The sequence below is a fragment of the Anarhichas minor genome, unplaced genomic scaffold (genome assembly GCF_050575085.1).
Source record: "Anarhichas minor isolate MPS153535 unplaced genomic scaffold, ASM5057508v1 ptg000030l, whole genome shotgun sequence".
Classification (NCBI taxonomy): domain Eukaryota; kingdom Metazoa; phylum Chordata; class Actinopteri; order Perciformes; family Anarhichadidae; genus Anarhichas; species Anarhichas minor.
Genome location: NW_027466476.1, coordinates 9,743,897 through 9,756,915, shown reverse-complemented (window position 1 = coordinate 9,756,915; position 13,019 = coordinate 9,743,897). Strand labels below are relative to the sequence as shown.

The 13,019-nt window shown below is 43.2% G+C and overlaps 1 protein-coding gene across 50 annotated transcripts in view; it reads left to right on the top strand.

The window, feature by feature from the left end:
* Positions 1-13,019, top strand: part of LOC142964650 (calcium/calmodulin-dependent protein kinase type II subunit beta) — a 63,235-nt gene that overhangs the window by 16,781 nt on the left and 33,435 nt on the right. For 35 of the 50 annotated variants that reach the window (XM_076105097.1, XM_076105095.1, XM_076105091.1 and 32 more), the window contains exons 6-9: positions 4,178-4,250; positions 11,429-11,531; positions 11,895-11,978; positions 12,095-12,189. In XM_076105097.1, the coding sequence (XP_075961212.1) occupies positions 4,178-4,250; positions 11,429-11,531; positions 11,895-11,978; positions 12,095-12,189 (355 nt within the window). Of the gene's footprint in view, positions 1-4,177; positions 4,251-8,043; positions 8,117-11,428; positions 11,532-11,894; positions 11,979-12,094; positions 12,190-13,019 lie in introns of all 50 variants that reach the window. The other 15 variants (XM_076105112.1, XM_076105115.1, XM_076105096.1 and 12 more) reach the window with 2 other exon arrangements.

Below are 13,019 nucleotides of genomic sequence, written 5' to 3'. Positions count from 1 at the left end.
TGGTGTGGGTGTTCATTCAGCAACATTAAAAATGAAACTAAATAGTCTGATATCGTCTCTACTCATGCCAGCATGGCACAGTAAAAGGTTGTCCTTCGCTCTCGTCTCCACTCTGTTTGACTTGTAGCTTGAGAAGAGTGAACGCACCGGACCGCCATAACCGGAGGAGCGCTTTAACCTCCTGGTAGTAGGCAGCACGGACTTGTCTCATTAAAGCAGTACATTTCTACTCCCGTTCCAGAGTTTTTGTTGATTTTTTTTTTTTAACCACTGACAGAAATTGTGTGAAAGACAAATGCTAAATATACTCAAATTATTCTTGCACTTGTAGAAAACTGTGCAATCATATTTGCATTATGTGTCTCTTCTTCCCAAGCAAAGCTTTAATACATGCCATTTAATAACATTATGAGTGTCCTAGTTTTTGAAATGATCTGCATGAGATATATAGTTACTACTAGAATACCCCCTTTAATGTGTTAACTGATGGTGACAGCATATCTGAGGCAGCCAGTCAGAGACGTGTAATATAGAAGTATGACTTTTAGTCACTAAATTTCTGTTCTGATGGAAGACTGAAACAGTCAAAGAGATGACGAACCGACAGCCCTACATCCTACTGCAGACAGCAGCAGAAGTAGACGAGAACGAGAGAGAGATTATTTGATTACATCCATAGCTCCTATAAAACTGCTGACAGCAGTGTGGACTGTCCCTTTCAAAGCCTTTCCATCAGTCTTCAAGAGTTAATGAATCGTTCTGCGTCTCAGAGGACCTGCAAAGCTGCAACAGATTTGTATCGACAAACTTTCAGCTTTGTCTGTTACTCGCTCAAACCATCATAACCATATCAAACTTAAAAAAGTCTGGCTTCTACTGTTTGTTGCTTTTTACAAGACGGTCATTGGTTGAGTAAGAATTGTGCTAAAGGTAAAGGATTTCAATTTCCATTAGCTAATTTGACGTGATTTTAGCTTTTGTTCATCTCCAGTTCGCTAAGAAGGACAATTTTTATTGGTCCCCAAAAACTGCCAGCAAATGTCTCTTGATGCCTGATGCCAAAGAGCTTCTGCATTGGCTTTGGTCCAGTCATATTGTCAAGCTAACTAGTGCTAGCTAGTGTGCATGCTTGATGGACTGTTAACTTTATCCAGCTAATTTAATTTGGTGACTGTAGAAATGTTTTTATTTTTATTTATTTCAGTTTTGAGAAGTGAGAGTAACAGTATTTTACTGTGTTTGTGTGTGCGTGTGTGTGTGTGTGTGTACCATGTACCTACAGTACCGTATGCTGCAGTACTAATACCTGCCAATCTAAACCCACTAGTGATCGCTGTCTTTCCTGCCCACCTTTGCAGTACTCATCCTTGGCTCATGCGCGGACACACACACACACACATTCCCTTTCCTTTCCCCTCCCTTCACTTCTTTGAATTTTAGTCATCCAGGCCAGTCACCCCCCCCCCCCCCCCCTCCCCAATCCCCCCTCACTCCCTTAGAGAACTGCAAGAATTGGGACTTTAATTAGCTACGATAATTAGTCAGACACATACACTCACACAGACCCCAAACTGTGCTGCATCACACCTTGCTGGCCCCCCCATCAGAGTTTCTCTTCAGTCGTGTTCGATTGGGTGGTGGAGGCCATTATGAGTGGAGCCAAATTACACCTGAAGCTGAATCAAGTAATCTTTTCCTCACTGAGGAGCAGACCGACTCAAAAACAAAAGTTACAGAAACACAGCACCGTTGATTTGAAAGTTGTTTTTTTCAAACAATTGGCACATTCAGCAAACACAGAGCAACACGAGCGTCCTACGCTTCTGTCCGCCGGATGAATGTAATTCAAATGTTCATAGTTTTTAGCTACTATCTGCTGCCCTGGATAGTTTATGCTTTAGTTTCCATGGTGAAGTATTATATGATATGCTCTTGTTGTTGTGTATTTTAGTATTGAAAGGATACTCGGGCATATGAGGGGGATAGAAGGTGCCTTGTCTTGACACTCAGACTGGCTCCGTATGTTGATTTTCCTCCCAGTATCACTTTACTTTGCTGCAGAGAACAGTGGGACATTGTAGCTCAAAGTGCTGAGCAAGTCACATTCTTTGGCAAGTGTGAAGAGCGCTGCACTTTCTTTTCTTTTTTTCTCCCTCTTTGCACCACCAGGAGCTCATAAACAAACAAGTCCTTTGGAATGACATCATGGTTTTAGACAAACAAAGGAGTGGGATGGAGGTGCTCTCTTATTTCTAAATGCCATACACAATGGTGCCACTGTCGGGTCAAGCCACGTGTCCTCGCATGCACACAGTAACGTCTCCCATCACTTATACTTCATATCAAAGAGCAAAAGTTGGCTCAAACAGCAGGACAAGGAAGTCAAATTATTTACAGGAAAGTCAACCATTGTTTCCTTGTAATGCATTTAATACTTGACTTGTACAAAGGCAATACAGTAGACAATGCATACGAGATATGAGTTTACAGATAAGTACAATCCCTCCTCTGCATTGTGGAGGTTAGTTTTTGGCTTTTTGCCGGTCACACCTACAGTCTATGGGTGTTACTCGTTGTCTTTTTGATTCTTCACAGTTCCTTTGCTACGGAGCAAAGTATAAACAACGCTTTAGTCCTCACCGTTGGGCGGATTACTTCAGATAGTTGCAGTTCTCGTTGGGTCGTTCAACCGTGTTAGAACCTTGTAATGTAAACATCTTAATCGAGTTGTGAGGCCAGTGAAGATTCACACCTCTAGAGTTTGGTGAAACAATGCCTCTAAAATAGTCACATGGTTTTGTAAACTGTTGTGTGAATTAAATACTGAGTATTTTCTCATTTTATTAAGAACTTTAGTGCAAAATAATCAGATTTTCTGAGAAATTTGAGTTGTTAAGTGCTTGTTATTAACAATTTAGACAACAAAATTATTTATCACAGTATCGCGATATGATTTCATCACACTATGATTCCATTGAAAGATGATAAATGATATTGAATTATCGCCCAGCCCTACCGAGGAGTGTTAATACATTGTGTGTCCTGACGGATGCAACTGTCCAATGACCAATATTATGGAGGTACTATGGTGCATCATGTGCGTTTGGTCACGGATTAATGTTCAAGATCAGGAATTGAATGCAGACAATACAAAGTCCTCACAGCTGTTACAATACAAATATACCTTTGGTGTCGAGGAGTGTCGCATCATAAACTGTGTGTTTGTGTTGGGTTTTCTTAGCGTCTTTGCGTGTATGGAAGTAAACGCGCGCGTGTGTGTGTGTGTGTTTCTAAGCAAGTGTGCACCCATATCTCTCTCATTCTCTCTCTCAGTCCACCCACTAACTAGACACTGTGTGGGTGTGGATCCTGCAGGCCGCCTGTCTCTTTGCGCCTGCTATTAGTCACATATTGCACTCTCTCTCATTGCACCAAGCCTCACATGCGCACACTCACAATAGAGTGAGGTAGGTACGTGTATCTTTTGCAGTGCACGCAGTGATGTGTTTTACTCTTTAGTGATGGCAAAATAGCCTGGCATCAGCCCACCAGTCTTCTATGATTCAGACTCATGCTATACATACGTGTTCCATCTCTTTCATGTATTATTATCTCTCTTTTGCTCTTCAAAAGCGTCCCACCTTCCCTTCCACAATCTGTCACCTTTTTTTATTTTTTTTATTTGGGTTTCCTCCTCTCCTTTCCTCTCCTCTCCTCTCCTCTCCTCCTCTCTCCTCTCCTCTCCTCTGTGTCGGTGTTTGTTGTGATTTCTGTCTGCAGGTTGTTCTGCTGTGGCTGCCCTTGTCTCTCATCATGTTTAAAAAAGCAAAACGAAACGTTTTTTGTCTCCTCCACCTGCATCCACCCACCCATCCCTCCCCTTCCAACATCTTTATCCGCACCAATCACCCTCACCCTCTCCTCATTTCTTCTGACATTCATGTCACTTCTCCTCTAATCTAACCTGCCACTCTCTCATCCTTACATTTTGTCTCATTCATCTTGCATTGCCCTGCCCTGTCACTCTGTTCACTCTGGCATCCTCTTTCTTGTCCTCCACCCCTCTCCTCTACCATTTCTCCACCTTCATCCCTTCTCCGTACATCCACACGGCCCATCTATCTTCATCCCTCCCTCCACCCCCACCGTCCCTCATCTCTCTGTTTTGTCTTCACAGTCACTGTATCCATCAGATTCTAGACAGTGTCCATCACATTCACCAACATGACATAGTGCACAGGGACCTGAAGGTTAGTATGTGTAGAGGAGCATCTGCATCCCTGCTTCCTTACCCTCCTCCGTCCCTTTCCTCCCTCCTCCTTCCCTCCGTCCTCCGTCTCGTCTGTTTGTGTCGTCCGTTGCTGGTCTAATGTCCGCCTGTCCGCCTTGTCTCTTGGTATCTTGGTATGCTCTTATGTTTCCTTTTTGCTTTTTTAATTTATGGTATTTTTATATTTAATTGGAGGACCCAGGCCTGCCTCAACCGCCCTCCCCGCTCCATCTGCCCTCCCAACCGTTCTCTTTACAATCATTTTGCAAACAACTACATAAAAGAAAACCTCCTGTTGCACTGACTGACAACCAGATCAAACAATTAATGACCTTGTATGCAAACACACACACAACCTTCGACAGAATAGATATTCAGTGTTTACACAGGCCCATACAACCATCAATCTCTCCCACAAGGTGTGTTAAAGAAGCCACTGTTATATTTATTCTGATCTTCATTGATTTCTACTCCTTCCCTCCTGCCTTCTCTCGAGCTTTGAGTCATTTTTTGTTGTTGTTGTATTGATCTGTGTAGTTTGAAGACGGCCTCATTCAACATCAAGTACGTCTTTATAGTGTTTACAGATCTTCAGCTGAAAGATGCAACAAAGGAAGTGTGCTGCGTTTAAAACAAAGGATTTTTAAATTAATATTCTTACAAGCGTCTCCTGAGCTGGTGGTTTGTGTATGGAGATGCTTTTATCTTCGGTCCTGAATTGTACTTTAGTCAGTCAGACTCAAGCCAGCAGTGTCATCAAAAGGGCAAGACAGTTTCAGGATGGGGTTGTATTTTAACTTTTCCTTACCCTTAAGCCAGATGTATAAAGTATCACTTTACACACATTTGAAATTCTTACATGTGAGTTCATCAAACAGCAGAAATGCTCTTTTCGGCTGGCCATTTGATGATCACCAATTAGAGAACATAATTAAGCAACCACTTTGATTATCTCTGCAGCCCTCATTTAATTCTTTACTTAGTGCCAGCAGATATTTATTAGCATATTATATGAGCGATAATTAGTGCTCAAACTATATCTGCAGCTCCTACAGTATGGCTTTCCACATTTGATGCAGTCTAATTATGTGTATACAATTTTAAAAAAGGTAGCAAATATGTCTTATGTGTGTCAAAGTACAGTTTTATTGCTTGATTTACACACAGGCACACACACACACACACACACACACACACACACACACACACACACAGCTCTTAGCATTTGGACTGACCTGTCTAGTATTTATTTATTGGGAGACCTTTAGGAACGAGACACAGGATTCAAATGTATAGTCCTGCACTTTCCGGCCATGCCTGGCCAGACTCTAGGTATGTTTGTTAGATTAAGACCGCCCCAATTTTATACCTCATATCTGAGCCTAATTGTTAGGCTTCTAGTTTCCTGATTACTCTTTTGTTTGATCAATCTTGAGATAAAACATCATATAATGGATGAAAGAGGCTTTCTGTTAGATGCAAGTGAAATGTAAGAAGACCACGTCGATAATGCAAACTTCAGGGCCGCACAAAAGAAATCAGAAATCAGAAACGGTTGATTGCCAAGTACGTTTGCACACACAAGGAATTTGGCTTGGGGACTGGTGCGTGACAATAAACACAGTGCATTAGTAGAAGACATAATTTAAGAATAGAAAATATGAAAATGTACAATCAAATATGATAAACAAACAAATTAATAGCAGGTTAAATAATAAATAAGCCATTATACACCGCAACCCCCTGAATGCCGAAACTAAGTTTTAGATTTATTTACAAATGACCTGCATGGAGGAGCTGTCGAGCAGTTTTCCTTTCCATGTGTCTGTCTGTGACACAATTCAGGCCTGTTCAGAAAAATGTGAAATGAAAGAAGAAAAAAACAAGAGCACATAAGTATTTATAAATAATTCAAACACCAGAATGCCAGAGAAAATATGCATTAAACATAATTTCCAAAAGTGTAGGGGGAAAGTTGTTGCAAGAGCATCTTTTTCCATTATCCCAAAACTCCCATTAAGCTGCTCTCAGCAGTTTGTTTGCTCTCAGACAGGCCTACGTTCAAAAACACGCAAGGGGCTGCGCTGCACTGGTGGAAGTGAGTTGTTGGTGGCACATGTGAGGAGATGAAATACGATCCAGGATATCGAGTTTGAGTAATTAATCCACGAGGTTAAAGGCTTATCAGACACCAAAGCACTGCACAGCGGTTCATTCTACCTTGAGGAAGGATTTTACTGCTGTAGAAAGTCACGGAGTCAGTCCATTTTTGTCTTTCAGTGTGACGATCGACCGTTAAACAGCGGAAATACAACATTCATTTTTCAAAGTAATGTACCTCTTTGCATGTATTTGATTGCCTTAATTCAAATACATTAATTCAAAATTCAATATGTTGTCGGCTACATGGCATCCTAGTCTATAGGGCTTCCAATGGGCAAAAAAATCAGCCCTCCAAAGTGGATTTTATCTCTTGTGATTGAACAATGTCGCAAAGAGTCAGTTCAGTTAGAAGCGCTTTCTTTTTGATTCCTGAGGGACTGTACAAACTCATTTCTGGAATTTTATTTCTTGAGATTATGTCATTATGCCATTTAAAAAAAACAAACAAACATCCCTCTGGTTTTTGATGATCCCTGGTCAGTGCACAGGAAGCACACATGAGCAGTCAAGCTTTTGTCCACACACAGCGCCACGTCCCAGCCAGCACAGGTGCTTGTGTTGCTGTGTGTGTGCTTTCACTCAGCTCTGCATCAGTCCACAGCTGCCACAGTGGGACCCAGGCAATGTACATGGCCCTATACGCACACATGTAGCATCCCTCCGTGTCGCTCGCACAGTTCTTGACTTTTGGGTTCTTATTTTTAGTGTCCGGTAGCTAACTGACATCAGAATGACAGCTCTTGTCAGCAGAGGCCTGCTAGGCTGACAGTAGACATGGCATTGATCCCAAACACATCTTTTAAATGTTATTAATTGCACAATGACTCACTCCTTCCCTCATCTCCGTTATCAACGCCATCTGTGCCCCCCCCCCCCCCCCCCAATGTGGCCAGCCACATTCTCACACCCTCTTTCATCACCCGAGGCCTGCTGATTTACACACAGGTGGGAATATCTAGAATCCAGCCGCAGTCAACTGTGTCCATGGATGTACTCATCTACGAAGAATAGAGCATCTCAGAAGATCATAGATCCATATGGGTTTTTTGCAGAATAAATTCAATCAAAGGAATCTTCTGTTGCAGAGCACCCACAGCCGTGCCCTTTTAAGACAACTGAGTCGAACCCCCAACAACCTCACTAATGATGGTCATTGATGACATCTGCTGCAGTATAAGGTGTTTGATCCACTTTATTCCCTCAGTAGCCATTTTAAACTCAGGCCACCTTCCATGTGGAAAGCTCGACACAGAAGAGCAAGCAACCAAACAGCTGATACACTTCATATCAAATATTGGTAATCCATGTCTTTTATTATAGATAACTACTTGTAAACTATGTAAATCAACCCTGATTGGCTTCATTTGCATAATCCTGGGTGTGCTCTCAACTATGGGTCAGCCGAAGCCAATTAAAGGCGAAAGTGTGACAGCTGGCAACAGAGGAGCCCTCTCAACCCTTCTCGTACCCCTCAATCCCTTACCATTCCTCCGTCACACCTCAACCTCCCCCCCCACACCCCTGGCCTTTGCACGGGATTGTAGCGCTGCTCAGACTAACATGCGTCCCCCCCCCTCCCCTCCCCTTCCCCCCTTGGTGTTTGCATGCAGTCATTGCATCCAGCAGATCGTGGAGGCGGTGCTTCACTGCCATCAAATGGGCGTGGTGCACCGGGACCTGAAGGTGAGTGATGGGGATCATCTTTCTGTCCCTTGAGTGTGCTTAAATATTTGTGTGAGGGAGGTGGGGGGGGTTGTGGTTGTGTTATCTGTGTAAGTCTGATGTGTAAAAGAGAAACTGACTGTAATGTTTGTGGACATCATGTCACTTGCACTGCCTCAGGACGTAGAGAGGGTTGAATCACATTATTCCCCATAAAGTCTGATATGAATACAATTGCTTTCTTAGTAACGCTATACAATAGAATTTAGGCCTTCACACAATAGTTGGTTGTGCAGTAAGAAAGTAATTGAGTCGGGCCAAAGCTCCTCTAGGCTCTCATAGCTAGAACGGTCCCTACAGCTTCGCTACGATCTCCATGAGAATGTGAAATACCACCTTCCGACCTTTTTCAGCTCTGTGCAGTCACCTTCTTTTCCTGTTGTGTAAACACCACTTCCCCCCCCCCCCCCCCCGCTCCGTGGAGATTTCGGGCACGCATGCAGCACCAGTCATGCTGGCTGACAAATGCTGCTGCTCTGTAACCTTTTTGGAACTGCACAGCCGGTCCTTTGTTTTTGTCAATGGATCCATCCCAGACGGCCCAAGAGGATACCTAATCATTTACTAGTCAGAGAAATGTATTGACTATTGATTATGAGGCACCCTGTGAGGTTTTCATTGCCTTTTTGGATCAGTTAATGACCCTCAGTTCTTCAAATGTGACACCTAATTTTCTGTAAACTGCTATCGATTAACTTGTGATGTTGGGACATTTGTTTGTATTGGCTGACTACCTGGTCTTTTTTAGGGCGAGCCAGTTGCTAATTATGAACTGATAACAAGTCTGTTACAACTGTGGAGCTGCTTCAAACCGGATAGAAATCAAACCATTTGCAGTCCTCTCGCTGTCGTGTCTTGTACCCGGTCGTGTTTCAGTGTGCGCATGCTTGTATGTCGCATCTTGTGTTGCACGATGCACTTCGTCAAGTGGAGCTCTTCTATACAAATGTCAGTCCCAGCATTCCAGCAAAGGCGTGTTGTGTTTATCAGAACCGTTGTGGCTATTTCTTTATTTAGCCGACACGCCTATCTGGTTTCACACCCAAGCATCGGAGAGCATTTCATGCAATAGGTCATGGTGTGATGACTGAGGACAGCCTGGGTGACAAGATCCCTCAAATTAGAATTTAGGCTATGGCAAATGAGATGACAACAGAGTAAACAAATGTATATTTGTGCCAGCACTATATTGTTCACAGTGTGCTGCAAATAGTATATTGTTTTTTTGTCATCTGAGAAATTAAAAGTGTACTGCCTTTCAGATTATATGTCAACATGAAGGGCAGTATTTTTAGTCTGATTTCATTAATAGTCACAATATGTTAATTCGGGCTGGGAATCAAACTGAAATATGTCTGTATATATATGTCATTTGATCAGATGGTTTATTATTTAAATCATACGTTCAGGCACTGTTTTAGTTGTTTTTGGTATTTCTTTCTTTCAGGTGTCAATAGTATCAAAACGTTTAAAATAATACCTATCCCTGGCTATAATCCAGACACACAAACTCAGTCATTTCTTCAATGTAAGGTCAGGCGGAATACATTCATTTGGAACCACCGCTCGTGAACTGCTCTCAAATATAGCTTTCTCCGTCGCCTTTACACCTTCCCTCTCCCTTTCAGCAGAAACAGTTGCTAGTCATCGGTGTGCTCAGCTGTGTGTGCATGTCTAAGTGTACGTGTGTGCTACAGAGACGCAGCGTTTGTATTTAAAAAGTGACGGCTGTTGCTGCTGTTTTGTCCGAACATGTGGCCTAGATGTTTTTCGTTGCATTTATGCACCTTTTTTGATGGAAGTGCATGCTTCATCAGAATTTCCACCCACATCCGTTTTCAGGGATTATCTCACTGCTGCAGTGTTGGCAACTTCTAACTTCCTCATTTACAAAAGAGTAAAGCGTAACCAAGCGGTAGAGCTGGGAGAATATGATGACACGAGGTAGGCACAGCGCCTTAGGATTACTGGTTCGCTCACCCACCGTCTCTCTCTCCTCCTTTCTCATTTCCTTCTCTTTTACTTTATGGGCTCAAAGGCTATAAAAGCACACTTTTAAGTATCTTGCACTTTAAGTAAACAGTATTCCTGTGCTTCTAAATGAATTGGCTGAGGGGTGAGAGTGGAGGGAGGAAAGACACCGGCTGCTGGGAGGCAGTGACAGAAAGGCAGCCTAAATATAACGTCCTCATTCTCTCCACGCTGTAAGTTTGCACTTGATGCTGTTCACTGAGGTGCATTTCAGGAAACAACTATACAAGGAAGAGAATGGAGGCTTTGGAGCTTTGCTCCCTCTTACAAGCAACACATACAGTTGCTTCATTACTAGAAGGTTCTGGTTCAAAACTTTTAAAGTGGATATGATTATATCTTTGAAATTATATAGATGGAAGTTCAACCAGATAATGTGAAATTGACGTCACATGATTTGCTAGATGGAAGACGTATCACTCCGTTGGAGTTGTTGGGACGACAAAAACACGGCCATTTGTCCAGTGGTGATTCAGAGGGAAGCTTCTCTTACCTCATAAAGAATCTCTGGCTGACTACAGACAAACAACAACGTTTTATTTTGGTCTGCCATCAAGTTGGAAAACATAATTTATGTCGTAGTAGTGACAGCTGATGCGACCAACCGCCGGTGGTAATTGTCATTTTATCCAGTGAAATCCACGCTAAAATCGTATTGATATTTCTAAACAGAGCTTTGTTTGTCATTGGACATTACCAGTTGCTTTTACAGAGGCAACGATTACATGAGACTTAAGAGAGAGAGAGCTGTGGAGAGACGAAATGAGAGAGCAAGGACCAGTGGGGATAGCAGCCCATTATTAGAGCCCTCCTCTGACAGAGAATAATGAGGCTGACTGCATTATCTGGGACACAGAGATGGAGCCTATAGACCAAAAGCACACCACATGAGGCGAGGACAAAAAAGCACCGCCGACTCACGAGGTTGTGTGGACACATAAAGCTTGACAGTACAATCAAAGTTAGTCCACGAAGTTATTGGACTTCTATTGTGTAGCTTTTTTGTGTCCACTCAAGTTATGCAAATGACATCTATGTCGGTGTGTATCTATGTCGTGTGTGTGCTGAATGCAGTGTCGATGAGAATGTTCATACAGACACTGTGCATGAAACTTTGAGGATATCTACCTACGGCTCCCCCCCCCCCCCCCCCCGCCCACACACTGCACGTCTTTTGTACCCCCCCATCCTTCAGTTCAAAATGTTTGGTAACCTCATTTCTCTCCCCTTCACCCACTTTAGCCAGAGAACCTGCTCCTAGCAAGCAAATGTAAGAATGCCGCAGTGAAGCTGGCCGACTTCGGCCTGGCCATTGAGGTGCAGGGGGATCAGCAGGCCTGGTTCGGTAGGTACAGCAGACACAGGAGTCGATTGCATCATCATTTTATGTGGATTTACCGAAAGCTATTAAGGGGCTCAGTATAACTACAGTGATAGAATAAGTTACTGTCAGGATTGCAATAGTATGATAAATGTTTGGTAAAGGAATAAAGACACAAGGATTGTGGTCCTGGAAGAGGAACTGTAAAGATGTATAACCCAGATTATGTACCATTGCTGGTGACAGTACTTGTATTGTACTGACACCAGGTCTTAGTTTACAGAAGATTATCTTGCTTTCCATACTAGACGATCCAAGGGTAGCAGATACAAAATCTGTTGCCTTGAGCATGTCAATCAAACCTGTGTGTGTGTGTGTTTAATGCAGGTTTCGCTGGCACACCGGGGTACCTGTCCCCTGAGGTATTGAGGAAGGAGGCATATGGCAAACCTGTGGACATCTGGGCCTGCGGTGAGTTGTGCAGAGAGACACAATCATTCACACACTAAACACACACATGGCATTTCCTAGATGGGACATTTTCTAACAAATTTACCATTTTCTGTGTGTGTGTCCGTGTGTCTCAGGGGTGATCCTCTACATCCTGCTGGTGGGTTACCCTCCTTTCTGGGACGAGGACCAGCACAAGCTGTACCAGCAGATCAAGGCCGGGGCTTACGATGTGAGTCTCCTCTGCTCTCTTGCTCTCTCATTTCTCCCCTCCTGCTGTAATGCCCTCCCCCTCTCCTCCAAGCGCCCTCGTTCCTCTTTGGCAGCAGTTACGTAACTCAGTCACCTCATTCATATTTCAGGGGGTGCAAGAGAGGGAGCCTCACCTTAGATCACATCCAAGTCCATGCCAAATAGAGAAAGAGAGAGGCTGACTGATTCTCTGGCAGGGATTCTGGGCTCATAGGACACAGACCTCGACATTTATGCCTAAACACAACATGACCGCATGGGCTTAGATTTCCTTAACAAAATGCTTGGGGCTGTGCTCGGCCTGGCCTTCTGATATTGTTGAGAAACACTCCCACAGGGGGTTCTCACTGGCAATCATGTTGAAGTTGCACGAACTGGCGACATCCTGGGTTCATATCTGACCTGCTACCTATGTTGTTTGATAGTCTCTCCCTCTCTGCACATGACTACTGTAAAACTATCCAGCCAATAAATCAGTTCACTTTTTTATTTTTAAAGGATTATTGTTGATCTGTGATCCGTACGGATACCCCCCCTCACGGTTCGGCACGCATGTGAACCGCAGATTAATTCCAGTCTTTAACCGTCACAGTGTGAAATAAAGTTTTACTGACTGTTTTCAAAATACATGTAGGCATGAAAATATGTACCATATTTTCCGCACTATAAAGCGCACCGGATTATAAGGCGCACCTTCAATGAATGGCCTATGTTAGAACTGTTTTTATATATAGGGCGCACCGGATTATAAGGCGCATAGAATAGAATAGCGTCGTAAGCGTGTCTCTTGAAAGGTGCCATTTTGGGGTC